Here is a 27,786-nt window from a genome sequence, read left to right as displayed (position 1 = left end):
TGACCTCAGGCCAAATGTGGAAAACAAAAACAAAATGATAGGGAAGTTTAAACCCAAAAGCCACAATCAGATGGTTGTTGACTTGAAAGTCGCTCAGATGTCAGGACAGCTGTTCTAGCTTTGCTGTGAAAGCATCTAAGTGCGACAAGAAAGGGGAGTAGTCTGCAACACTCTGTCTTTCTTTTGAAGATCCCTGACTCTCTCTCTTTTCAGCAGCTAACTCTCTTATTTCTTCCAGTCAATGACAATCTACTAGTGCTGCCTTATAAGACAGTTTGTTGCCATGGCGTCAAACGCCAGCCACATGTTGGAGGCTGCCTTGGAGCAAATGGATGACATTATTGCTGGTAAGAGTTTTTGTTTCATTATTAGACATTCAATACACTGCCAAGTTTGTAATTGCAGGCGTTCTTAAATCCGGCGCCACCCACATGACTTTGCCATATGGAAATCATGTGGGTAGAGCCTTGTAGGCCTTATAGTAAACATGGGAAAGGGGAAAATGTAAGGATTTGTTCAGTTGTGTTGGATAAGTAAAAAAAAAAAAAGAAATAACAAAAGAGAAAGTATAGTATGGATGAGCTTATGAGATAATTTTGTTTCCGAGTCTTGACTGAAATAAAAGTAAACAGTTTTTGGATTATATGAGTTTCCAGTCATCTTTCTCTTCAACATTATTTAGTCAGACAATAATTCAATAACACACTTTAGTGCTTCCATTGCTTCTCCTTGAGCTTCTAAATCTCACTGTGCTACAATATCCAAGTCACAATCTGTGTCTCTGCTTCTGTATTTTCTACCAGAGGAGCTACATTTTGGTCATTGCTGTTGTCAAAACCTCATCAGTGTGTTAGAATGGCTCAGAATGACAATGTTCTAATAATAGAGGTGACCGTCCAGCCAATACCACACTCTATTTACAAACTAAACCACAGCTAACAACTTATAACCAACACAATCAGAAATTCATACAAAAAACGATGCAATTGTCCCCATTGTGTCTGTGACTGTCAATTGATTCAACTTTCTAACATGTATGAAAACTACTATTTGCATCACAGACTGGATGATTGCAGTTACGTTCAAGTTGAACTTCTTGTTTGTGGATTTCAGAATCCACAGTATACAGCCCTTTGATGCTATTTACATCCAGCGAGCCACATTGGAGCACAATAACGCCCTCAAGAGGCCAATTTCAGGAATGATCCTCAATATACTTAAACCTGACACTCACTCCTTATCAGCTATACAAATAATACGGAGGCCCAATATATTATGATGCTGTAAACCAAACAAAATTCTGTCTATTTCCGGATGTTCCCTCCTTTAGGTAAAATGGGTGAAGGGCTGTTCACCGCTCTAATGCAGATAGAGGACCAGGATTGCCCAGCCTCTGAGTGTACCTCACATTTGACCCTGGATCCAGTGGTGGACCACGCCCTAAAGGCCCTCCAGCTGACTGAGGCCCTGAGGGGAGTGCTGGAGGGGCAGGGGAGTGAGCAGGAACAGCACTCTCTCAGGAAACAAGTCTCCACTGAAACAGCACACATTATACTGAAGTGGCTGCACAGAGATGAGGTGAGTACCGTTTCACTGAAGGCCGTGAACACTGTAACAAGGATGGATAAAAGACCAGAAGAGCATTATACAACACTCAGTATGCAAATCTAATATCCAATCTGAAAATATAAAAAATCCAATAAATGAAAATGGCAGGGCTGGCCAAGCTCTTCCCCTTAGAGGAGAAGCTTATGGTGAGGCGTGGGCCGTAAGCCAACACAATTTATTGTTTTGTACTAAGATCATGAGTTCCATAATCTGAAATGCCTTTTGTCTGTTTGCCTGTCTCTGCCTCACACTTCTATTTTTAGCCCACCAAACGTCTTGCAAAGTGTTACTCTATAGCATAAATATATTGTTATTTCATCATTTATTTTTCCCACAAGAATCTGTTAGACAAAATTGAACCTTATGGTGGTCTAACTTTGGCCTTCAGGCTCTACGTTCGGCAACCCTGTTAGAGAATTGCAAAGTCATAAAAGCAAAGGCATATAGGCTACTATATATATATAGTGTATACTTTTACCACTGCATCAGTCCATGGGTTTTATTAGTTGTGTGATATGGTTGTCTTTGATCCTGGCCATCAACATCTGGCGGCTGTCTGCATAGAAGTAGTTAGCCGATGCTGGAGATATTGCAAACTGCACCGGTAATGAAATCCAGAGCTCCTGTTTAAAGTAAAAGCAGTCACTCCCCCTTTCACTCCCTGACTTCCTTTGTTCCTATACCCCCTGCACTACTCCTATCCTCTTTTTTCTGCAACAGTTGTTTGTTTGTCTCCTGTTTGTAATCAACCAGCAGTATACCCTCGTCTACTCTACTCAACTTCAATATATTTTCAACGTTTCACTTGCATTCCCCTTCAGTCTCCTCCACCTCCTCCTCCTCCTCCTCCTCCTCCTCCCCTTCTGCGTGGTCTTTACTGACATCTTGCTCTGCACCACATCTGACAAGCATGTGTTGAAGAAAGTTTCCTCTCCCCTGTGCCCCTTTAAGAAGCCCCGCAAAATGGTCTCGACCGAGAGGTACTTCAGAAGAAGCGAGACAGGGATAGAGACAGACAGAGGTACGAGAAAGGAAAGGGAGGAGAGAAAAGGTGAGAGACCATGACATTCAGCAGAAATACTGATGCAGTTATACTGAATGTGCTTCAGAGAGAAAGCAGGAGAAAAGCCAAAGGGGAAGTTAAAAAGAACTAGAAAAAAGTGAAGAGAAGAAAGAAAGAGAGTACAGCCAACTGGCATAGTTGGAGTTATTCGCCTCAGCTCAAAAAGTCTCAGGCTGCCCAGACTCCAAACCACACGGACTGAGGTCCTCTCTGCTCTCTCAACTAAAGCTGCAGTATGGAGGCTCTGTAAAGGGACTAGAGTTGGATTCAGCGAGACCAAGAGTGCAGCACAGTCAACAGCAATTGGTTTGTCTTATTGAGGATTTTGTATCTGTTCATCCTCCCTGATGCTTCAGAGCACCATCTCAATTATTTTAGTATCTTACATTAAGAGCCAGAACTACGGTACAATGGGCCTGCACAATGGAGTATGATATTGACTTCTACAAACATTTTGCCTGGCTTAAGAAGGTAAGACATTATCCTCTTGCATGTCTACTCTTCAAACCTGTATACTGCACGAGTGTTTGCACAAAGGTTATTGGTTGTTTCTTTTCGGTCTTGCAATGTTGTTGCTTTTACGATATAATGACGGTTTCCATGGTAGCTAATTTGGGAGGAGGACATGTTTTGAAGAGGTGTGCTGCAGGATAAGCAACACATGAACTGTAAGCTCCTTGTGGACTAGAAAAATAATGAATATAAGTTAAGAAACAGCTAACGATATCATGGTAGTAAATGGATCATAACATGGGTGAAATAATAGATGCACTCTCTGCCAAACTGGTCACAAGGTTAAATGTTTGAGGTGAAGGATAAATGGAGATGTCAGCTGGGATCATTTTCTTCCACTCGAACCTACAGCGAGCCTCTGGACAGCACATACCATCCTGCTACGATTAAGAAGGCATTAGTATTCTCTGCATCCATTATGTTACACATTTGTCTTAATGTAAAACACATAGCGGAACCGTTTTCATAGATTTACTGTTTAATCATTATTATTTACAATTTTGACCAAGAGGTTTATGATGTATCATAAGAGACAACATTGTTGTTGTTTTTCTTGACAATGTTTGGAATATTTTCAAATTGTATATAGTAAAACTATATATAGAGAAAAACACTGTATCAATTGAATCACATGTATGTAATGCAATGCAAAAGCCCTGTTCAACTCATTTAAGCCACATACAAACTCACATCAACACAACATGACAGTGTCAACGGAAAATAACACATGTGAGATTTCTCATAGGATTATACATTTGGAAAGAAAGTCAGGATATATGTTTGAAGTTAGGAGGAGAATCGGTTTAGGAATTGATTATTTTTGAAGTTGGCTAAAAACAGTTTGAGAGTTATTAAGCACACGGCAAAAAGGAAGGGAGCTGTTTACAATATAAAGAAAGGCAGAAGATAATATTACCAAACACTGGACTTGTAAACATGGCAATGGTTTAGAGGAGGGACTGTCCAGCACACACATGCAATTACTCATAAAAAAGTTATAATGAAGAATATCTGAAATAATACTTAAAGTAAGCATGATGTACAATCACATATATTAGCATTTAAACAGATGTTTTTGAAAGCATAAGGCAAAGAGTGTATTAAATGCTTAACGGTGTTTTTGAATTATTGCATACCACTTGCTGGCTCATGATGATATAAGCTGGCCTGCATAATGTTTCCATGCTTGTGGTTGAAAGCCTGGATTTCTGAGATATTTGAGACTATTGGATTGCACTTTGCTTCTCTTTCGAACTGATCGCTTTAAAATGTTCCTAGGCTCTGCTTTCACACACAATTATTTCCCACCGATCAGATTGTGCAGGATTAGTACCTCTAAACCTTTTGCAGGCTTTTCCGCACATGATCTACTGACACAACAACGCTAATACTGAGAGTTAATTATGTGTGTTCGTGCATCTGTGTTTACTGTACACAGCCTGCCACCTCGATGAAGGAAACCAAATCCAACCCACTGTCCTGTATTTAACTGTGTATTTAATGAACTTAATAGCCGACCTTTTTTCTAAAGGTAAACCTCCATTCTACTGGCAATAGTGAGTCCTACCAGGAGCGGTTATCACGTCTGGAGGGAGACAAAGAGTCCCTTATTCTGCAGGTGAGTTTGGTCAGTCTTAGTGTTCAAAGCACATAACAAAATGTCTGTTTCTTTTTGTGTAACAATTATACAACCCTTTAAAAAATGTTAAACCTGAAGAATGCCTGGACATTTGTTGATAGAGGTGAATCATTTCCATTTGGTATCAGACTGCTCAAATAGAAGAGGTCATGTGACCACACTGAGTGGGACCTGATTCTGAACAGTGCCCATATCACATAACAGTGTTAGAGGAACGAGTAGAGGAACTGAGGGCAAAGCTAGGTCAGAGTCTAAAGGTTGCGTAATTGCTGTATTTCAGTTGCACAGGTGAATCAGCAGTTGTAAAGCTGGGTTTGGTGCTCTGGTTACAACACTAGAATGTCTTGTTTTTTTTTTTTTTAACAATTTCTTTGTCTAGATATGTAGGTGTGAGTAGTTATGACACAACTGAACAAGTGCTTATCTCAGACAGGCTGAGGCTAGCACCACCATGTACTGTAGCGTGTAGGTGTGTTTGTGAGAGCAGGTGCCCTGTTTGTTTCTTCAGGCTTCACATATAACATTCCTTTAGAAAATCTGCTCCACTTGGCTGGTCGGACGGGCCTATCAGCATGTGATTAGCTATGATGTGGCCCTAATAGTTTCTTTGCAGATTTATATTTAACCTGCGTTTTGCTGACATTTGGCGCCACTGTAGTGTTGCAAGCTCTGAGTGAGGAACAAAGGATCATTCATTTTTTCTTAGAGTAAACGTTTACACTATCTAATCAGTCACAGATGTAACATTTCAACAAAAATGTAGTACAGAAATTGAATGAAAAAAGCTGATATAAATGTGTCCTATCAGAAGGTAAAGGCGAAAATCGGAGGCCTAAAGAATTTGGTCAAGCATAGGTTGCAATTATGTAAAAGAAAACAGTTTTATTGTCAAGTTGTGTGTAGAAAAAACATCCTCATCTCTGCTTTCTGTCTTCACACACAAATACACACAGGTGAGTGTGTTGACAGAACAGGTGGAAGCTCAGGGGGTCAAAATCAGCGATCTACAGAACTCTCTGGTGGAGCATCAGCACAAACTCAACTCCACGGAGGAGATGCTACAGCAGGTACAGCCTCACATACCAAAACACTTCTTACATTGGACTTTCAAATGCTTGATGTATTACTGGACCAAAATCAGGAAACTCTGACTTCCCTCAGCAGGCATCCAGGGCTTTCACATCAATAGTGTTCTTCCATTTAACAAGACTGTCGATCTATCCATCACATATGACTCTTCTGCAGATTCAATCTTCTCTCATAAGCTGTAGAATTTGACTTGGGATGAGTTATGCTTCCTGGGAACAAATTCCTTTTAAGATTCCAGAGTTTCTGTCTGCAGATTACCTTGACAACCAAAAATATTTAGGACGCTCAGACTCATTCCACAGCAGTGTCTCAGAGTGTTTTTCTAGTTTATGCAGGGCCAGACTGTTCTGTCTGGGCAGGTGATTACAGAACCATTAGCCACACCCACAACCTGTAACCACCATGATGTGTGTACAGGCACATAAACACATACTATACACAAACATAGAAACGCTTGCACACGCATACAAACAGAGAGGGAAAGAGAGAGAGGAAAACAGAGGAAAGGAAAAAGCATTTAAGAGAAAGGGAGGAACAGCTGAAAAAGGTGGAGAAATGGGAGGGAATAAGGGTGGTGCTACTCCAAGAGTTAGAAGTGTGCATGTGCAACTTTCAGTTGTTTGCTTTTGACTTGAAATGTAACAGAGGCTTTGCTGAACACTACGAAGGACTCTGAATGGAATGGATTTAAGAAACTGTAATTTACTGAAACTACAGGGTGCTAGAAACCACCCGCGTCCATGAAGGATATACACTTATTTTTCCTTTGCTGCAGGTAGACACTGGAGTAAGGTGAACCAGGTATTATGCATAATGTCATTATTGTAATGCTGCTCATCTGAATTATCAATTCAAAGCAGACTGTTTAAACCTATATGACTAATTGTATATGTGCCAGGCTTGCGTCTTTTAACTATAATGAGTTGTGAACTTAATACTCAGTGTCTACTTCTATGTGCAGTGCTGTACATGTATGTGTGCAGAGTATCAAAGGGCAGCCAGGGCTGGTTTCTTGGAGACATGGTCATTATGAGGCTTTGGACCTGAGCCGTAAATCTCTTCCTGGTGACAAAGCTTTAATATTTCCATGTGTACTCTCTAGAAGAAGCCTAGACATTTTCCAAAGCCAGAGTTTAAATGGATATATCAATATGTACTGTTTGCCTTTCTCCGATACTCATTCCTAGACTTTAAGTGATTTAGCACCTGCTTGACATCAACCAAATTAGTAATACATCTGCCCACAGAGCCTGGCTTAACTCTCAAGGCTGACAGTTGTTCGGGACAGATAGTACCAGAACTGTATAGCAGGCCCAAAGTCTCCCTTAGCACCAGGTTAGACTGGCAGCAGTTCAAAGTTGCAGGAAAATGCACCTGTCAAAGTTATTTTAATGTTCTTTCTGTGAATGTTTTGCATGCTTTTGGTATATTTCTCTCTCACTCTCTCTCCCCCTCTGCTGTGTACTTTGACTGAGCTGTGAAATAGGCATTATAAATAGTGGTCATGGGTTGTGTATATTTAGCCACTCAAACAGCGTCTGAAACCAGTGGGTTTGTCTGGGGCACTGTCATTACAGCACTGGAAGCTAGCTGTGCCTCATACTTAATGTTGCCTTTGTTCAGTAAGTATTGAGTGTTTTGTATTATTGACAGGATTATGTATTCATGTATGTTAGTATTTAACTGTACGTCTCTTTGTGTTGCCTCATGCTCTTGCTGTATGTTGTTGATGACAGGAGTTCCTGCATAGGACGTCACTGGAGAACCAGAAGCTGAGTCTTATGGGGGAGGTGTCCTACCTGAAACTAAAGCTGGCAGACATGGAGGGAAAACAGGGCCATGGGGCTGAAAGGCAGCACAAAGCAGAGGTAGGGCTACTCAGAGAGCCAAATATGCCTACTCTCTGTTGTATTTTACTTTTAATATGCAGTACAGCCTGTAGGTATGGGTGTGTTGTTCGTCAGAACTTTTTTTTTACAAATGTTTCGATCATATAAAGGTTGCAAAGTTTGAAAAGCAGTTTAAGTTTCTAACATTAAAGCTTTAAATCGTTTAAATTGAGCAATTAAACCTGATATTCTTGACTATGTACAGTAAATGTGAACGCCATGCCTCATATTCTAAATGAAAATATAGCTTGTTTTACTGAGGATTGTTTGAGATGAGGAATTAGTTCAGCTAAAATCCTCAGAAACCTATATTTTATAGTCCTCTGAACTGTTACCGAACTCTGCCAGGAGTGAAGCAGTTACTCACAGAAATCTGACTGGCGTTTTGAGGGATCTTACCTTATAGTCAGCAGCCGATTTTATGGATGTTCATAAACACTTTCTTGATAGATGGAGGGTAATATTCACCCAGTCTCTGGCTCTGTTGTTTCTGGGCAAAGTCCACAGGAAAAAAACAGTCTCCAGGGGATTTACATTTTTGTCAGTTTAAACTGAATCATGTATTTGCTTAAGAGCGATGTGTTAGGTTACCAGCAGGCATTCAGTGACCATATGAATTAGAGAAAGAGGAAGCAGGGAAAGCGGCAGGACAGGATACTGTAATGTCTGTAGTTACTTCCAAAACACTGCTGGTCAAAGGGCCTTTGTTCTCAGGTTAAAAGACTCCCTGCATAGCAGAGCTGGCTGATGGATGGCAGACCAAATATGAATGTTTGTAGGCTTTAGCTAAGACCATTTTGTTTTTGGTTGTGGGTAAAGGTTCCATTGGCCAGTATAAAAAAAGGAACTGAAGACATGTTCCCAAAAACATTACACGTAAGCATTTGAAAATAATATTATTCAAATATGGTTGGGGAATTATAGGGAGGGATTTTATTTGTATTTCTAAGGTAACAGCACACTGTACACTGGACGGCGGTGTTTCAGCTTTTCTTAATCCTGATTTCACAAACCAAACTTTCCCAACAACAGCTGCTTGGACTTAAGGAGAATAGGAAAAAAATCAGCTTTGAACTATTTATTGGCCTCCCACGTGCTGCCTCTACAACACAAACATGTCCACACATATGCAACATTGGGCACACACACACACACACACACACACACACACACACACACACACACACACACACACACACACACACACACACACACACACACACACACACACACACACACACACACACACACACACACACACACACACACACACACACACACACACACACGCAACATGCGGAAGCCTCCTTGCTGTGGAGCCAGTAAGCTTGCAGTTAAATTTAGCCACGCAGGCACTCCATATCATCTGTCATATCCGCTGTACTGGACCCCAAGTGAGACTTCCTCTGTCCACAGTCCAGGCATAGCTCCACTGTTGTTTACAATCTTTCTGAGGGAACATGGGTCCGTATAATCTCTAAAAGATGGCAAACCTACTCGTCCCCTCAGGGCAACTGGCCCAGTGCGTCAGTAAATAAGTACCAGCTTTGGATTTATGCTTGAAATACTGGCTTACTAGCTTATTTATGTAACCAGACTCAAGCCCAAATGTACATATTCCTGAGATTTTGAATATCAGGTTTTGTAAATATAAGGTAGAGTAGAAAGGAAAAATAACTTATATAAAACACACACAAACATTACATTACATGTTACTTGTTAGACGCTTTTATCCAAAGCGACTTACATACTACTGTGGGCAATCCCCACAGGAGCAATTTGGGGTGAAGTGTCTTGCTCAGGGACACAACGACATGCCGACTGCAGTGGGGTTTGAACCTGTGTGTAGCCCAAACAAACACACACTTGTATCTAAACATACTGTATCTATACACATCTATGGTATTTCCTCTTGCTTTCTAAAATAAATGTCTCAATTCTTTCCCCCCCACTTCATCCGTCAGACTGTAGTGAATTTCATTAGTGAGCTGCAGGAGCAGATGTGTAGGTTTCAGGAGGAGATCAATAGCAAGATTCAGGAGAAAAAGGCTTTGGAGATCCCATCTGAGAGCAGCTATCCTGTGGCCTGCCCCACGGAGTCCACTGGGGGCGAGGGATCAAACCCCGGGACGTCTTGTGACCGAATCTCAGAAGGGATGAACAAACTAGAAAAGGCTCCAGATGGGCCTGATGGGATCACTCACACCCTGGAACAGGGTAGCTCAGGGAAGCTGAACCACTGTGGAGAAGAAAGTGTAGGCACAGCCTGCATGCATGGCTTCTTATGTTGTGTTCAGCATGGGTTGTCTCACTAGAGTGTGTGTGATACTGAGGTTTAAATGCAAATGAAACAAGCACGCACTAAATATCCCCAGCAGTGCTAAATGTCACTGCGCAACCTGCCTAAATCGTGTGAAAAATAATCCCATCTGTCAGTTATGCATCAGAGTGTGACACCACCAATAGGTACATTTCATTTAGTATTTAATATCGTGTGTTATGGAAAAACAATGGACAGATTTTCTAAGATCTCCTGAATATTAAAACTAGCTAAATGTTGACATATCTGTTCTGTTTTAGGGCCTACTGAAAGAGCTCAAGATTCTCAAGGACAAAGTGGAGAATCTGGAGGATCAGAAGTTACAGTATGAGAAGAAACTCCAATCAACAAAGGTAAAAAAAGTTCTGAGTTTTGATGGTGTCTCAACTTTGCAATAGACCATCAAAACCATCAGTGGGCAAATTCAACTGCTAACTGTCCGCTCAACTTTCCTAAATGCTTTCCAATCCGCTGTTCCAGCCAGTTATATGCGAGTCACCAAGGTCTCATGTCATGGCCATTTCTACTGATCATAATTCCATTATAGAGGTCTACTAGAATAGATTTACGTTGTTCAATGTTCCAAAATCACATTGGTTTTCTCATACAGCATCTCTGTATAGTATATGTGTATTCTCTGTCCTACACGCCTTGTTGGAGCTCCTGCCAATGGCGTTTGTTACCAACCAGAAAATGACACCGGTAATGACAAACAGATGAGAATGCTGCGTGGGGTCTGAGTGCCGTGTTGGCAGGACGTTGTGGGGCTCGAGGAGCGGACAGTGTGAGGTGGATTACTGGTGTTTTTTCCTTGTTGCTGCTTGGGGTCTGTGCTCCGCGCAGCTCCACACACACTCACTCTCTGCGGAGCTCAGGCTGAGTGAGTGTGGGTGCGGAGCTCTGCGTTGCTGGCTGAGTGAGTAGGCTTGTTTGAGACGCGTTGCGGCTCGCCTCGAAAGTAGACGAGAATAGCCGATCGCAGCCGGGGCAGGTCTCAAAAAGCTCGCCTGAAGTCGGACAGCTCCGAGTCGGATTCTTCTTCTTCTTCTACGCCTTCTTCTTCTTCTCTCGGTTTTTGGGCGGATCGCAAACAACTTTAAGGTGCATACCGCCACCTCCGGAGTCGGCTTGACTCGGTTTGCATTCATAAAGAATGCACAAATGTGTTTAATCGTTAATGTCAGATATGTACTAAATAAATACATTTGTTCCTGCTCAAGANACACACACACACACACAGGCATTTCGTGTTGCACAGCACGATTTTAAAAGCAATGTATTTCTACTGCTCATGTGTTTCGTGCCTGCAGCACGTCTTTTTCTCCGGAAAAAGACGTGCTGCAGGCACGAAACACATGAGCAGTAGAAATACATTGCTTTTAAAATCGTGCTGTGCAACACGAAATGCCTGTGTGTGTGTGTGTGTGTGTGTGTGTGTGTGTGTGTGTGTGTGTGTGTGTGTGTGTGTGTGTGTGTGTGTGTGTGTGTGTGTGTGTGTGTGTGTTTAAGAGAGAGAGAGTGTGTGTCTGAAGGAGTTAAATAAAGATATCAAATGTGAGAGAGGGAGAGAGAGAGAGAGAGTCTGTGTGAAAGAGAGAGAGTGTGTGTGCGAGAGAGAGTGTGTGTTTGTCTGTGTGTGTGTGTGTGTGTGTGTGTGTGTGTGTGTGTGTGTGCACCTCTTCCTGTCAAGAGTGGAGGTTTGGTGGTCAGCATGAAACACAAGTTTGTCCACCCAAACTCATACCATGATACACTTGACTCCACACATATACGCAACCCAGGCTGAGTGTTATCAGTGGACTCCCTCAACCCCAGTGAGTGGCATGCAAGATGGGATTTAGCTTTTTTAATGAATTAGTCATAACTGCCATCGTCAATCAATCAATCTATCAATCTCTCAGTCTCTCCATCAGGGCCGCTATGGCCACATGCATAATGTGTTTGTTTGAAAAGGGAGACAATCCGCTCATTTCACATGCATACATTTTTGTAGATTTCTAAAGCACCTGTGGTAAACGTATGAAGCGTTAAGGTTTGGTGATGCTAACAGCGAGGCCCCAGCTGCATGAGTGAGTAGAGCTCTGATGGAGTGACTTGCAGCTACCTTAGCAGACCATCAGGTGATTTTCTCTCTGTCAAGACTGATACATGTCACCCGTGATTTAGTAACTGAAATACGGCTACCTCTTATGTGCTTGTTTTTTCTAACTTTTTTTTGGGAGAGATATATATATTATTGAGGGTCAATACTTTAAAACATGAAAACATTTGAATCCAAAGTCCTCTGATGTGCAATATCACTGATGTGCATTATGTACCGCTTTATGATTATTACTAGTATTACCGGCTGCTAAGTTAGACAATTCAATTACTATAACAAAATCTGTAAACAACGTTGTGCAATATAAACGTTTGCTTTTATTACTGTTATCTTGCTTCTATAACACTACTTTCTACATGCTACAATAATTTTTTCTTAATACTGCAACCTTTTTTGGATATGTAATTTCTATCTTATATAATTATTTAATATTTAGCTATTTTGGGACGATTAAAGGTATTTAGATTTTTGATTTGTTCTGCTGAAAATAAAATAATAAATGAGCATATTACTTGCATTTTACGAATTAATTATATTCCTTTTACTGAGGGGTACAACAATCTCAATAATTAGGGTTGGAGTTATGTTTTCTGTATTTGTATCTTAATGTCGACCAAATGACCAAAATAAACTATGACTTTTAACAATAAACAAATATTGCCAGCACCTGTTGTTTCTGACTGGCTCAATACCACAGACACCCTTGAATACTTATTGGTGCACCACCTATATATTAATCCATGGTTGCTAATCCTCCCCAGGAAATGTAGTATTTACTCCTTTTTATGTTATTTTCACTTGGGATCCCCCATAGTACTTTTTTGGGTATTCAGAACAATGGCACCCAGTTGCCCAGCTGTTTAAAGAAGTAACTTTTTACTTGTCTCAAATAAAAAAACGTGTTTGTGTCCTGCTTTGCTGTATACTGTATAGATGGTGCAAAAGGTATTAAGAGACAGACTTGTTGGTTTGTCTGATCCTTTTTCCAGGATTTGTTGACTATAAGAAGGTGAGGTGAGGATATTAAAGGTCCCATGTCATGCTTTTCCGGTTATTTCCCGTCCCCTTGTGTGTTGTGAAGGTTTTTATGCATGTAAACGGTCTGCAGAGTCAAAACCCTCAAAGTACACCCTGTAGCGAGTAAAACTCTAACACAGAAAATACCTCCCCAAAACGTCTCGGAGATTTATCATTTTCCAATGTTTTCTTCCTGGGTATCGCTACGTAAGGATACCCAGTAGCCACACCCAGAGCTATGGATGCACCCTCTGCCAGCCTTTCACGAAACAAAGCTTCACAAACCTTTCAGCGATTCATGCCAGATATGTACAGCGTAGGGCACTGAAGAACGATGCTGTTCCTACTTTGTTTGGACCAGCGGGAGATTCGGGTACACAACCTGTAAGTATTCATTGTTGTTTGTGTATTTATGATGTTTAAAACAAACAAGGTATCTACCACGACTGTTTAAATGGGTAAACGTTTTTCGGGCTACTACGTTGGGGTCGCAGAGAGATGCTCTCCACAGACCCATTCTCACAGCGTTATAAACCTTTTTCTTACTCAATATCAAGCCACACNTGAATACACATACTTTACAGAGATGCTGTATGAGAAACCAATGTGAGTTTGGAAAATTGCACAGTATAAATGTATTTTAGTATACCTCAACAATGGAATTATGATCAGTGGAAATGGCCATGACATGGGACCTTTAAAATAACTTGTCACACAAACATATCCACTGTTCAGCACTGTCACTGTTGAAAACTTGATTTTATGTATCTACCCCTTATTGTATTTTATGTATTCTTATGTCCGTTTTACACTTCTTTAATAGAATGCAGTAAAAATAACCACTTTCAATTTCATGAAATGTAATGGACCACAACGTTGCCTTATCTTATCTTACAATGTGCCTACCACACTTTCAAAGCAAAGAGCATATTGGTTTATATAAGGCTATTAATACATGAATTTTGATGAAAGGCCAATGAAAATAGCAAATGATTTGCAATATTTTAAAGTCTCTTCCTGGTTGTTTTGAAAATACAATTGTTCTAAGTATTGTGCTCTTTTGAGTTAAAAGCAACCATCAAACAGCATACATTACAATGTATGGCCTGAAGGATATAGTCTACGCATGTAATAATCTATAATAAGTGTAGTGTTGAAGAGAAAAGAGTACTATCAGGGGTATCTACTTCAGAAATGTCCTTCTCATTCAGACGCACCACAGGAGGCAGAAAGAGAATATAAAACCTACATCAAATTATTTGCAAAGAGCCACATGCTTTACCAACTCATTTGTTTCTAAGGGTTCATTTAACTCTTTATACAAAGGAAACTGTTGCTAATGTGGCCTGTGATAAGGTATTTCCATGCTGTGTCGACAGGCATCATAATCTATTCACACACTCTTTCTTGTCCATTCAAGAAATCCACTTGGCTGTATTTTTATGGATTGCATTTATGATCATTTTAATCTTCAACAGTTATAGAGTTGACATGTTACAAAATAAATAACAGCTTTTACAATATAAATCAAACTCTTGTCAGATTTACATTTTCATATTTAATTGTCTTACAGCTTTTCTAGTTCTTCACCATGTCGGTCTACAGTGTTTTAATTTCATAAAAACTGATCTGGCAGAGATCAACAATGTTTCTTTTTTAATGGAATAATATTTATTGATAACATTTAACATATTTTCCTTACAGATACTTTGTCTAGAAATAAACCATCACTGCACATCAACCGACAAAACATCACATCGTATTCCCAAAAATAGAAACAGAAACAAACAAACGAGGAGAAGATATCCCACCAAACCATGACCTCATGCACCAATTCACCACCGAATTAATACAACTATATGGCAGTTCAACTGGTTGTAAGTACATTGTGCAAGACTCACCTCATTAAAACAAGTAACACGACCATGTAAAAAACAGTAACTACTGTATAAACCCAGAAATAGCACAGACCTAAAATTTCTGTACATGCCTGTTTTTTCTCTTATGGAACATTATAGATAAATAAAAAAACATCCATCTGTGCGGTCATTCAACATGCAACTGGTCTAGCTGAGCAGAGCTCAAGACAGTTTGTGTCTCTCTTTTCCACAGTAGCTTATCAATGTCTGCATTCTTCTTTTAGGACTATATGTGTGCAGCACTCTGCGGCACTCCTGTCCCAACGTATACAGACGAGGCTTCGGGTTAATTGGTGCTCTTGTGTGAAGTGTTGCTTCAGTGTTGCTCAAGGCTACGGAGAGGGAGGTGTCTTAAGAGAATTACAGGATCCTCCCTGACTACCTGTGGTCCCCTGGTACTGCGAAGAAGAATCAAGCACAAACAATGTTAGAGTGTTGTGATGCATGGGTAAAAAACTCAATCTCATAAAGCAGATGCAAAGTCATATCAGCCAGAGCCAATTTCTTCATCATGGAATCTCCAAACAAATGTACTAACCACCTACTATGTTAGGAATTGGGCAGTAAAACAAACAAAGTCTCCTATTTAGTTTCATATTTATTTATGTATTCCCTTGTTTTTTAAATAGATGATGTATTTGCAAAAAAATATAAAAGCGGCTCACTTTGCAAAGAAATATCTAAATAGGATTTGAAAGCTATCGGCATGTAAGACTGCAGTGCTTTACAGTTTCGGGAGTGAAGTGAGGATGAGGAGCTTTTGAAGATTTAACAGCTTTGACTTTTGACTTGGATAATAATAAGTGGGCTTTCCAAAGGCCCTAATAAAGATTTCAAAGTACATACTCTAATAGCCCAAAAAGAAACATTACAAGCTCAATTTCCTGTTTTCTCTGACTCTCACGCAGAGCCTTTGATGTGCAAACAATAAAGCCATTTCTCCAGGTTGAGTGCACAGTTCCAGGAAACCATCCTAGATACAACTATACTATATCTACTCTTTCATTTTATTGTCACTCCAGGCTCTCCGATTCATCTATTTTTCTTTGCAAATTTCATTACATATTTAAAGTGGACCTATCATGCTATATTTGAATAATATAGTGTAGGACCATACCCTATATAAGGCATATTTATACTTTTTATTTTTCAAAATACCAAACAGATCATGCATTTTAGCCATTCCTCATTTCACTCAATTTAACACTGTCTTTGCATGGGCTGATTCTGTGAGAACAGCACCATCTACAGGCCTGGCATATGCACTACAGCAGAGGTGCCCAGTACGTCGGGGCAATGCTGGTAGATCGCGAGTCATTCATAAAAAAAAAAATCCAGCTCCGTTAAAATAGACAAAACAGGTTTTGATCCCTCCTCCCTTGGCCTCCCTGCCACTTAATTCAGGAGTTGACTTGATTGACAGAAAAAGCGACCTATTGCTTTCCAGTCTGTTAACCCAGAATGCAAAGCGATACAAAATCAGTCAAGTGCCGGGAGAGACAAACAACAAAATGAGTGCGGGACCGAGCAAAAAGCTAAAGACATACCACTTCCACACAGAATGGGAGGGAGAATCTTTTTTTGTGATGTCACATTCAAAGGTTATTTGCCTTATTTGTAAAGCAAGCGTCGCTCTGCCAAAGAAAGGTAACGTGGAGAGGCATTATCGGAGTATTCACAAGGCATATGACAGAGACTTCCCTCCGAGTAGCGAGTTGAGAAAGAGAAAGGTCATGTATTATTGCTACATAAACATTATCTCTTAGTCTTAGTGTCGCCAACTCGTTTCTAACATGCAAAAAGACAAACAAATGCGTCTATGGTCGGTGTACTTTCTATCTTTCCAATCCAGAAGAGATCTCTCTCTCCCCCGTCTGTGTGCGGGGGGGCGGGGCAGTTTACACACACGCAGCTGCTACATGCAGCAACACACGGAGGAGATGGTGGAGAGAAGCGCTCCAAGGTGTGGTTACATGTTACCCGTCTTGAGGTGGACAATGCTCGTCACCAAAAGTGTTTAGCATGTAAGGGCGGTAACACGAGCACTCTGTCTAAACATTTATCAAAGTGCTCCACATCCAGACGGAGGAATGCACCGGGTTCCACTGTCTTTCTAGAAGCTCTGTAGCTAGGGTGGCCATCCGTCCGGTTTTAGGTCGGACAGTCCGGTTTTCAATTTCTGTGTCCGTCTGCCGGCGCAGCCTTGAGCCGGACGCTCATTTGTCCTCCTTTTGAGGTGATCCCCATTTTATACTTTTAGGGTATAAAAAAAAAATAGACAATTATACAAAGAAATACAAAAAATAAGTTATGTGTAAGTATATATCCCTGTANGTTATGACTTCTCTGTCACGCGTATTCCGTTAAGACCCACCCCATCTCACTCCTCGTGCTGAAACCTACCAATCAGAGTAGGGGCGAGTCTTCACAGAATAAGTTTGGGGAAAAAAAAATCAAGCTTTTTAAAAGGCGAGTGGATGTTGCAGTGAGTGCGGACCAACGATTGAACGATAAAAAGAACGGCTCTCACCAAGTACGACTCGGTTCCCCTCGTTCGTACCAAAGAGCCGTTCAAAATAATCGGCTCGTTCGCGACCGACACATCACTAGGATTGTGAGTTCAGATAACACAGGAGCTAGAACCCACCTGCTTCTTTTAAATCAGCTGTGTGGGAACATTTCGGGTTCCCTGTGGTCTACAATAACGATGGAGTGTGCGAGTGGTGGATCGGACGACGACGGTGTGGTTGTTCGACAGCGGTGTGGTATGCTAATGGTAACACACGCCAAACCGACTAAATCATATCAGAAGGCATCACCCAGATTTGGCAATCACCGGAGCCCGGCAAAAGACAACAGCAGTTCAGTTTATCCCCGCTGTTTTTAAGAAGCCAATAGACATAAAAGCCGAGAGACCAAAATAAATAACGGAAGCTTTTGGCATATGTTTTTCTACGGCTATGCTACGCCCTAATGCAATTGTAGAGGACCCCGGTTTTTATTGATTGCGATTGAAAGTGATTGAAACACTATCTTATTATTTATTTTGTAATATTTTCAAGACATTCTTTTTAGTTTTATAGCTTATTGAACCTTTTTGTTTGACAGCCATTATAGATAATAGGCCATCTGAGTGTGTGTGGTACTGTTTGTAGTTTGTTTTAACTGTGTAATAAAGTTAATTTTTCAAAATGTTAGAGTTCCTTATTTTTAAACTGAAACTTGCACTACTGCTAAAAAACCTGGAATTATGCATTTGGGATTTTTTTTTGCTTTTTCTTGTTAATAATAGGAATTTATAAAGTGCCTTTCACAGGACCCAAGGTCGCTGTACATGAACAGACAAAACAAAGCAGGCAATGAGCAAACAAAGCAAGAAAAAAAATGAAAGATAAAAGTAGCCAGGGGACTAGGAAAGGACTAGGGTCCGAAGGCCATGGTGAACAGGTGAGGATTTGAAGATGTCCAGTGAGGCAGCGTTCCTATTGTACCAAACCCGTACCGAACCGTGACCCCCAAACCAAGGTACATACCGAACAGCTAATTCTGTGAACCGTTACACCCCTTGTACAAAGTGTGACTGCTAAAGAGATGTTAGCTGTTGTATTAAACCACACTTACTGTTACCCCCAACCATATCAACCTGGACTGACATTTTTAGGATGTTATCTTTAATTATTACACTGCTTAGTTAAATACTTGATTCTGATTGGTCAAATTGGACATTCTAGAGGTTGTTAATTTACACTAACAGACTGCTGCTTAGGAGAACAGACTGTTGCTTTGGAGGATCAAGGGATCATGTGCAGTCATATCAATCTGCAGAAAGACGTCTGTTACATTTAACGTCAGCTCTGAACAACAAACATTTGTTATCTTAAACAGAAATTAGGACCCTGATGTGAAGTGGACATGTTAGCAATGACAGTCTTTCAACACGTGCATTTCCCCAATATAAGCTAGGCCCAGCCATCGCCATTGTCACGGTTTGTGAAGGAAGCAGGACCCAAATGCAGATAAACTGAAAAAACTCCTTTATTTCAAGGCTATGATATAAACAATGACAAAACAGAACACTCACCGCAGAACTAGTCATGGCACAAGGCGAACCGACAAAGACAGACAGAAAACCCAGAACTTAAATACACACAAGATCACACAACAAGACACAGGTGAGGAGGGAGGAGAAAACACAGGGGCCACAGGTGAACATAATCAGACAATTAGACACACCAGGGAAACTAATGACAAGAGGAAAAACACAGGGAAAAGGACCAGACAATAACTCAGAGGAAAACATGACAGGGAAAACAGCAAAAACACCCAAACCTACAAACCTATAAACGTGACATAACATGAGAATCGTGACAGCCATAGGTAAACCTTAAGCAGTGTTTATGTACGACTCAATTGCATACGCTACAAAACAATTTTCCATTTCAATGCTGTTTCTTCCATTTATAACTATTTTTCAATATCAATAATGTTCACTCAGTACAAACCCCCAACTGGGACGAAATATCAATGCACTTCAGAGGAATGCAACATTTTAGAATGAATGAACGGAAATATGCTCGCTTGAACACACCTATCAGCATTTCAAATCTATTGAGGCTGGCAATTTATGTCTGACTAGACATAAAATTGAATGCAGTAACATTTTGCTAAAGGTGATCTCACTTCCATCTCTTTCCTGTCCTCACCTTGCCTGACCCCATATAATTACACACCGTCACTGATTACCTTCTATAAAGTTATTTAGTCTGACAAAGCAAGGATGTGATGGTGCAGCCACATGCACTAAGTCCTTTTGGAAAATGGCATAATGGAATGTATGCACACACAAAGAGACACACACCGAGGAGTTATCTGTCCCTTCCGGTTAAGTCTTGTCTCGAGTTGTCTTGACGACCACTTTCTGACGTGCATCACATCCAATATCATTCCACTTATTTGACAGGATGCATTATAAATGAGTACACACACTGACACACACATGCGCACACTCCTTCTCTCTCCGTCTTCCAATATCAGTCTATATGATTTATTAGCTGTTTGTATGTGAAAATAGGATGAGTAAGAAACACAAGAAGCCATATGTCAAGCAAACTACATATTGGCAGGGGTGCAGTTTGGCAGGGGCCCTGAATGATTGAGTCTCCCACAGATGGACAAGGACCATAGATCTGGACAATTATTGTTCATAATTTATTTAACTTCTTCGCTCCAAATGAGCCCCGTATATAGGATATTGTAATCATAACACCAGATTGGGTACAATTTTCAGTTTCAACCTTACAAGTTTGGTCTTGTTTTTTAAACTCTTAGTATTCTATGTTTGTTTTTTTCAGTTATGCTAATTGCCGAAATGTAAAATCAGGTTGACATTGCTACAACAAAGTATAGCAGTTGACGGATAAAACAATGTTTAGAAGATCTAATAGAGAAAGTAAACAAGTCAATACTTTAGCCAATTATGTCCAGGGTAAAACTAAAAGGGTTAGGGTAAGTGATTATGAAATGCTGGTCATAATTGCTCCTGGCACAGCAAAACCCAACTAGGGTTAAGTCATAAGGCGGCAAGCCTTGCCACTTTACCATAGTTGTGTTTCTTGTATCATTAGATATTTTGAGCAATGTTGCAATGCATTCCCAGATTTCAACATGTAAAGGAATAGCTTGACATTTTCATAGTGTTACTCTCATGGTGAGGGTTACATGTGAAGATCAAAGCGTGTTTGAATGTCACACCTCAAACGCCTCATCATTTGCAAATTACTGCAGATAGTTTATCTTAAACATCTGATCTGAGTACAAATTAGCTATGCTAGCAGTCTGAATTTAACCTTTAAGATCTAAGTTATTAAACGCCTTCATCATACTTAAATCCAAATACTTTGAATTTTACACTAAAAATCCATAAATACAGCAAAATCTACAACAAATCAAACTAAAAGCGCTTATTCAGGATGAATTCTTGTCGGTTATAACCTGCCCTGCTGTGTATTTTACGATGGTGCATGGTTACTTTCAACGACTGGTCCAATGAATGAGCACCATTATAATGCTTACAGACATAAGTGCAGACTCATTAACAAGGCTCAATGGCCTTTAATGACTAGACCAAGCAATGATGTAAAATATACACTGGATACCGAGCTTGCAGAATTAATAGTACAACCTTTATTTATTTATAAAGCTTTCTCATGTACAGTTAAATAAACATGCTAAAGTGGCAGCTGTTTGAGGGGCAACCCTTGCTTTTCAGGTAAACCGGGAAAGAATTGACCGAGCTGCTTTAACAGTCGACTCAGGTTTGATTGAGTGCAGTGAATTTGAAATTAGTTCGATGTGAGTAAAGAGCTTAATGCCTTTTAAAACCCAGCACAAGGATATATGGCCTAGCAATCCATTATGTGTGTGTGTGTGTCTGCATGTGTGCATTTTTGTATATGTGGAATATGGAGAAAGTATATGGGCATGTGTGTTACAGACAGAGAGATAGAGGGAGTTCATAAAAATTCGTTAACCTACTGTATAAGTGAGTGCACACTTACACACACACACAGGCGCACACACACACTCATGCACACACACATTCCGTCATCAGACCGATACATCATTGCACTCACAGACCAAATGAGGCAATCGCTCAAAATTATTTGCATATAAACTAATGAAATATTACTGGGTGAAACTCAGTTGAATGTTAATTACAAAGGTAATGCACTATTTGCTGATTAATGGATCGTCTCTCTTTCGGGCAGGAGATGGTTCCAGCAAGAGGATGATCGGTGTGGGGACAAAAAAAGGTGATTCCAGTGACTGGAGGTAAGCAGGTGTGTAGAAAATGGAGAGCGGGGGAAGCAAGAGAGGAAAAGGAAGAAAGAGAGGAGAGGAGGGAACAGGAGAGGAGAGGATCCATTGTTGGGAAGCAAACAGTTTTGTTAAGTTGAGTGGACATGGTCACACGCCACAAATTCTTGTTTTACTGGAGTGGCTGAAATGAAAATGCATTATTCATTGATGGTTCATTAATTATGAATCCACCAAAAGCAGGATGGGAGGCCGAGGTGTGAAGTGTGCAAGTCAAAGCAGTTTTTGCTGAGGATACACATTACTTATTTCATCTCGCTGTTTGACCTCAGAGTTTATAACAAGCTTCGTGTGATTCTGAAGAGTTGAGCCGGGCAGAACAAAGAAAATAATAAGTGAAGGACAACGTTCACTTTTTAAGTAGGCTACAGCATTAATGTTTAAAGAGTCAATCCACTGACATTGGAATAACCCCTTTGAAAAAGCATTTTTGTATAACACTAGTGTTGGGGTTTATTTATGTAATTTTTCAGCAACTCACTGTCCTGTTTATGGCTTGGTTAAGATGAAATGCTAGAGCAGTAACCCTCCAAATGGGAGATTTGTTTCTAAGACATACAAACTTGAACTGCTTTACCTTAAGTACACTGTATTGACTCAATTCCCTGGCAATTATCACCCAAACATATATTCTGATTTTAGCACCAAAACTAAGAACTTTAAAGATCCCATGTCATGGCCATTTCTACTGATCATAATTCCATTGTTGAGGTATACTAAAATAGATTTATACCGTGCAATTTTCCAAACTCACATTGGTTTCTCATACAGCATCTCTGTAAAGTATGTGTATTCACCGGTATTAACTTTCTGTCCTAAATGGCTTGCTGGAGCTCCTGCCCCCCCTCCTTGTGAGCCCAGTGTGCTCTGATTGGTCGCGAAGCTGAGAAGCTTGTTGCTGCTCGCTGCTGCTGCTCGCTGCTGCAACGGAGCAGACATGCTTCCGTGTCTGCGATACAGGAGAACAAGCTAAACACATCCTGAGCACACACAAACACTCACAGCCGAAGTAAAAAGAACAAGTGTGGCTTGATATTGAGTAAGAAAAAGGTTTATAACGCTGTGAGAATGGGTCTGTGGAGAGCATCTCTCTGCGACCCCAACGTAGTAGCCCGAAAAACGTTTACCCATTTAAACAGTCGTGGTAGATACCTTGTTTGTTTTAAACATCATAAATACACAAACAACAATGAATACTTACAGGNTCTTGCAGGTACTATAATGCTACCCCGACCTTCATTGGTCCATATTGTTCAAAAATTTGAAGTTTGTGTTCAGGGATGCATGAAGCTGGGGGCGGGAGGAGAACAATATGGACCAATGAAGGTCGGGGTAGCATTATAGTACCTGCAAGAAATTCAAACCACTTTCACCCCTGCTAGTAACAGTACTTCAAAAGTTACTAAGAAATGGTCGGATAAGGCAGGATTATGCGGTTCGACTAATAGTTGCTCAATTTCAATACCATAAGTCTGGTACTGTTGTCGCTCCTGACCATTACATGTCTCCCTTGAATTAGGGGCATGAAATGCTGGAGGACTAACACTACCGCCCGTAGCTCTAGGACAGAGGTGCCCAGTACGTCGGTCGACCGCGGTCGACGTACTGGGGAAATGCTGGTAGATCGCGAGTCATTCATAAAAAAAAAAAATCCAGCTCCGTTAAAATAAACATTATCCCTCCTCCATTGGCCTCCCTGCCACTTAATTCAGGAGTTAATAACAAGATAAACACGAAAAATCCAGACGAGATCTCTCTCCCCCGTCTGTGTGCGAGGGGGGCGGGGCAGTTTACACACANTTAAGACACCATTGTACACAATTCTGCAGGTGGTTTTAGAGAACACTCGTCTAGAAATAAGCGGGCTGCCAACAACGCTAATCGATAATTCGATTATTATGCTTGCGCAATTCTCAAGCGCTCTTATTTAGCCATCAACCTTTAGATTTAGCGTGAGTTTTTTAGGCATGTGGAAACTAACAATGGAGACAATAAAGATGAATACTTGATTCAAAAATACATATTATTAAAACTATTTACACATTTTGAACAAGATTAACATTGCTTTTTATTTAAATTAAATAATATTTCACATAAAAGAAACAACAGTGTTTTAACAAATCATATTAAATAATGTGATAAAAAAAAATAGTAAACAGAATAGCTGAAACTTTAAAAACATAAATAACTCAGTTACCTCTAATCATTAACCCATGTTTGTATCATTGAGTTAACTCCGTGTTTTGCTGCTAGCATAACACCTGACGTGGAAACGTTACTCGTGGATGGGGCTACAGAGCTACTAGAAAGACAGTCAAACCCGGTGTATTCCTCCGTCTGAATGTGGTGCACTTTTGCTAAATGTTTAGACAAATTGCTTGTGTTACCGCCGTTACATGCTAAATTCTTATAGCAACGAGCATTGTCCACCTCAAGACGGGTAACATTCAACCACACCTCGGAGCGCGTTCTCTCCGCCATCTCTGCAGTGTGTTGCATGCATGTAGCAGCTGCGTGTGTGTAAACTGCCCCGCCCCCTCGCACACAGACTGGGGAGAGAGATCTCGTCTGGATTGGAAAGATCGAAAATACATCATATATGCATTTGTTTGTCTTTTTGCATATTAGAAACGAGTTGGCGACACTAAGACTGCGATATAATGTTTTTGTAGCAATAATACATGACATATGTTTTAAATGTCTCCAGTACCGATAAAAAGACCAATAACGATGGAGCTTAAAGGCGCGTAAAACACACGTGATGACGTCACCAACGAATCGACGACTGAATTAGTTGGCAACTAATTTGGTAATCGATTAAGTCGATTAGTTGTTGCACCCCTAGTCTAGAATGCTGCATTAGGCTGCAGAACTAGCAAATTTGAACAATGACTAAAGTAAAAAGTAGCGTCCCAAACAAATCCACGCAACGACTCACATTGGACACTTTGGAAGCCCGTCTCAGGAAGTGGAGAGGAAGAGGGCGTCCCAGCTCAAAGTTGAGGCCCTCAGAATCAGTGCCTCCATCACCAGAATTCTGAGCCTTTGTGAAGGCGTTGTCTGTGATGTAGGCGAAGTCTCCCACCTCTGGAGCCTGTATCTCCTCGTTTACACCGCCACCAGCATGGCCGTCACACCAACAAGCCTGCAGCTTCCTGCGAGAGACCGGCTGGACCTGAAGCACAGCGGCAGACATTTACAAAACAGCTCACAAACAACACAAAGAAAAGACAGTTTAGACCGCTCCTACCTGGAGGAATCGATCCATGACCGCAACTGTGAGGTTACGAGTCTCCTGCAGCAGCTGGAACCTGGAGTGCACCTGGACAGCCAGTCAACCAGGAGAAGCGCGCATGCGCACAGTGATCTCATAATGCTGCATGTAGTCGGGTCGTACAGCCTGCTCCACCTGTGTGAGACAAACAGATGTAACACTCAACCTTGTAGGGTGGGGGAAGAGAGCAATACTAGAGGGGTAATTACCTCCAGGACGTGCAGGGTAGCTGTAGATATCTTTGACATATTCTCTTGAGCAGAGCTGCGGCAGGTCCGTCCTCCCTCGTCCACATCCTTGCACCAATGAGCAGCGCATCAGAGAACGCCTGGCACAGCCCTCTTCCTCCGCCCTCCTTCATGGACACCATCCAGCAGACTCCTCTGAAACTGTGGGTGAGGGAGGTCTGCAGGGGCCAGGCCATGGGCAGCGCCCACAGCCATAGCTCTAGGGGCAATGAGGCTTTCACTGAGGGTTTGAATAAAGCTTGTGGCAGGGCCCATCTTCTAAGGAAACAAGGTTTGAAAGATGCATGTTTAAACATGAACTGCAACAATGATGTGCTGCTTGGTTTTAGCTTTTATGGAATAGTGTCTACATAATCGTAGCCTTCAGAGTGTAGCTTTCATGTGCAGGAGGTTTCTAGTAATATTTTGGCTCCACAGGGCTGATACACACACTTCAAAGAGCGTACAAAGAGCATGGAAACATTGAGAGAGCAGTAGCTGGACCCAAACAGTTCTTCCATGAAGGATGATGCAAACTTACCTTTGGTGTTGACTGCATGCTTAAAGTTGGGTGATTCTCTCCGAGAGCAGCTTCTCCTCAAGGGGACCCACGACGGCTTTACCCATCTTCATGGGTTTCTCTCCGGCTGGGAGCTGCTGGGAAAGAGAAAAGGAATCAGGTCACAAACTACGGAGAAGCTTAAGAAAATAAAAACTCTGTTCAATAAAAGCTAATGCGAAGATAAAAAGTCAAAGAAGCGGCCAATGCTAGCTGGAGGCTACGAGCTTTGCAAACATTGACGTGACATGCAGTAAAACAGTGAACTTACTGTTTCAACTCACCCACAGGACGAACTTCAAACAGAAGACATGTCAACTGTGGCTGCAACGAGGGCGGTAAACAGATTCAAATAAAAATACGGGATATAGTTTAGCACCAACAAGCACGATTTATCGACAGGCTCCTTGGGACACCGAGTTCAACAGGTAAACAAGACAGCGACGAGCTGCTTATCAATAGTTGCTCCGTCAAATTGATTGGATGCTGCTTCAGTAGGGACGCACCTGATTTGGCTGACAAGATGCAGCTCAAAGGTATATTTAAATCAGAAAATAACAAGAATATGTATTTAGATAGATAACGTCGTTCTCCCACCCGGCAACGGCGTGATTGATAGGGCATCTGTGCTCTTAAAAGCCTTCAGGCTCTCTCCGGGTGAATGGAGATGGATTGTGAACAAGATAAATTATATATGTCGGGAAAGTTAGTTGGGGAAGGACACTTAGCCGATCAATAAACAAAATACAGTTGAAGGTTAACTACATAGGGATCGCCATCCAATAATCGCGCCTTTTAACAAATATCTCTCCCTTTCCTTTATAATGCCGCTGTGTTTGCTGCCATGACGAGTGCTTAACAAACTAGGGTTTCTCAAATTCTCCCCCCTCGACTCCCTCCCCGAGACTTGGTGCCGCCCACAGGAGATGCGAGCGGGGACTTAGGAGGGGAACCGAGAGATGAGGAGTGAAGCAGGCAGGGTTATGGCTAGAAAGGATCCGTCTTGTGTTAAAACGTCGGCGAGAGTTTTGTCAAGTCACATGGCTGGAGTTTACTGTTTGGCAGGCAGTCCTTTCCAGTTACGATGTCGTTAACATTCAGTGGGCCACAGAATGATGGTGAGAAGCTAAACTAACCTTAAAGTCAATTACATGGAGTGTGTTGTTGTATAATAGCGGGACGGTCTAGCTGTTCAAAGTAGAATGACCAACACTGTAGATTCAGAGCAACACTTATGGTTTATTTTTTATTCACAGGCAAGTCAAACGTTGTCGCAGTAATAAGTCCCAATGATATGCTCCTGGTGCAATAAAATGTTCCTTTCAGTGTATATTANCAAACTCCGCCCTGCCTGTTGATATGCTACTGTGGTGCTGTTGTCGCTCCTGACCATTACATGTCTCCCCCGAATTAAGGGTTTGAAATGCTGGAGGACCAACAGGTCCTCCAGCATTTCAAACCCTTAATTCGGGGGAGACATGTAATGGTCAGGAGCGACAACAGCACCACAGTAGCATATCAACAGGCAGGGCGGAGTTTGCTCCACCGCTAAGGACAGAGGGTGTCGTTTTCTCATACTGATATTCTGTACAAACTGTGCTGTTGTATTTGTTGTAAAGTGTATTTATTGTAAACTATTTTTATTGTATGTACAGCACTTTGGCTCAACCAAAAATTGTTTTAAAAATGTGC

The 27,786-nt window shown here is 41.2% G+C and overlaps 2 protein-coding genes across 2 annotated transcripts in view; one reads left to right on the top strand and one right to left on the bottom strand.

The window, feature by feature from the left end:
- Positions 1 to 279: 279 nt before the first annotated feature.
- Positions 280 to 10,519, top strand: LOC104957126 (liprin-beta-2-like). The gene is made up of 7 exons (XM_010784739.1): positions 280 to 347; positions 1,331 to 1,587; positions 4,716 to 4,802; positions 5,777 to 5,890; positions 7,649 to 7,780; positions 9,766 to 10,056; positions 10,382 to 10,519. The coding sequence occupies exons 1-7, from the start codon at positions 284 to 286 to the stop codon at positions 10,517 to 10,519; spliced, it is 1,083 nt and encodes a 360-aa protein (XP_010783041.1). The 5' UTR covers positions 280 to 283.
- A 4,013-nt stretch (positions 10,520 to 14,532) lies between these two features.
- The window catches only part of syt9a (synaptotagmin IXa), a 32,648-nt gene continuing 19,394 nt past the window's right edge, over positions 14,533 to 27,786 (bottom strand). The window contains exon 7 of the mRNA XM_010784673.1: positions 14,533 to 15,556. Within this exon, the coding sequence (XP_010782975.1) occupies positions 15,491 to 15,556 (66 nt within the window). The 3' untranslated portion in view covers positions 14,533 to 15,490. The remainder of the gene's footprint in view (positions 15,557 to 27,786) is intronic.

Source organism: Notothenia coriiceps, unplaced genomic scaffold, assembly GCF_000735185.1.
Source record: "Notothenia coriiceps isolate Sejong01 unplaced genomic scaffold, NC01 NC01_scaffold00026424, whole genome shotgun sequence".
In the NCBI taxonomy this organism is placed as follows: Eukaryota; Metazoa; Chordata; class Actinopteri; order Perciformes; family Nototheniidae; genus Notothenia; species Notothenia coriiceps.
The sequence above is the reverse complement of the archived record's forward strand: the minus strand, read 5'-3'. Positions and strand labels throughout refer to the sequence as shown.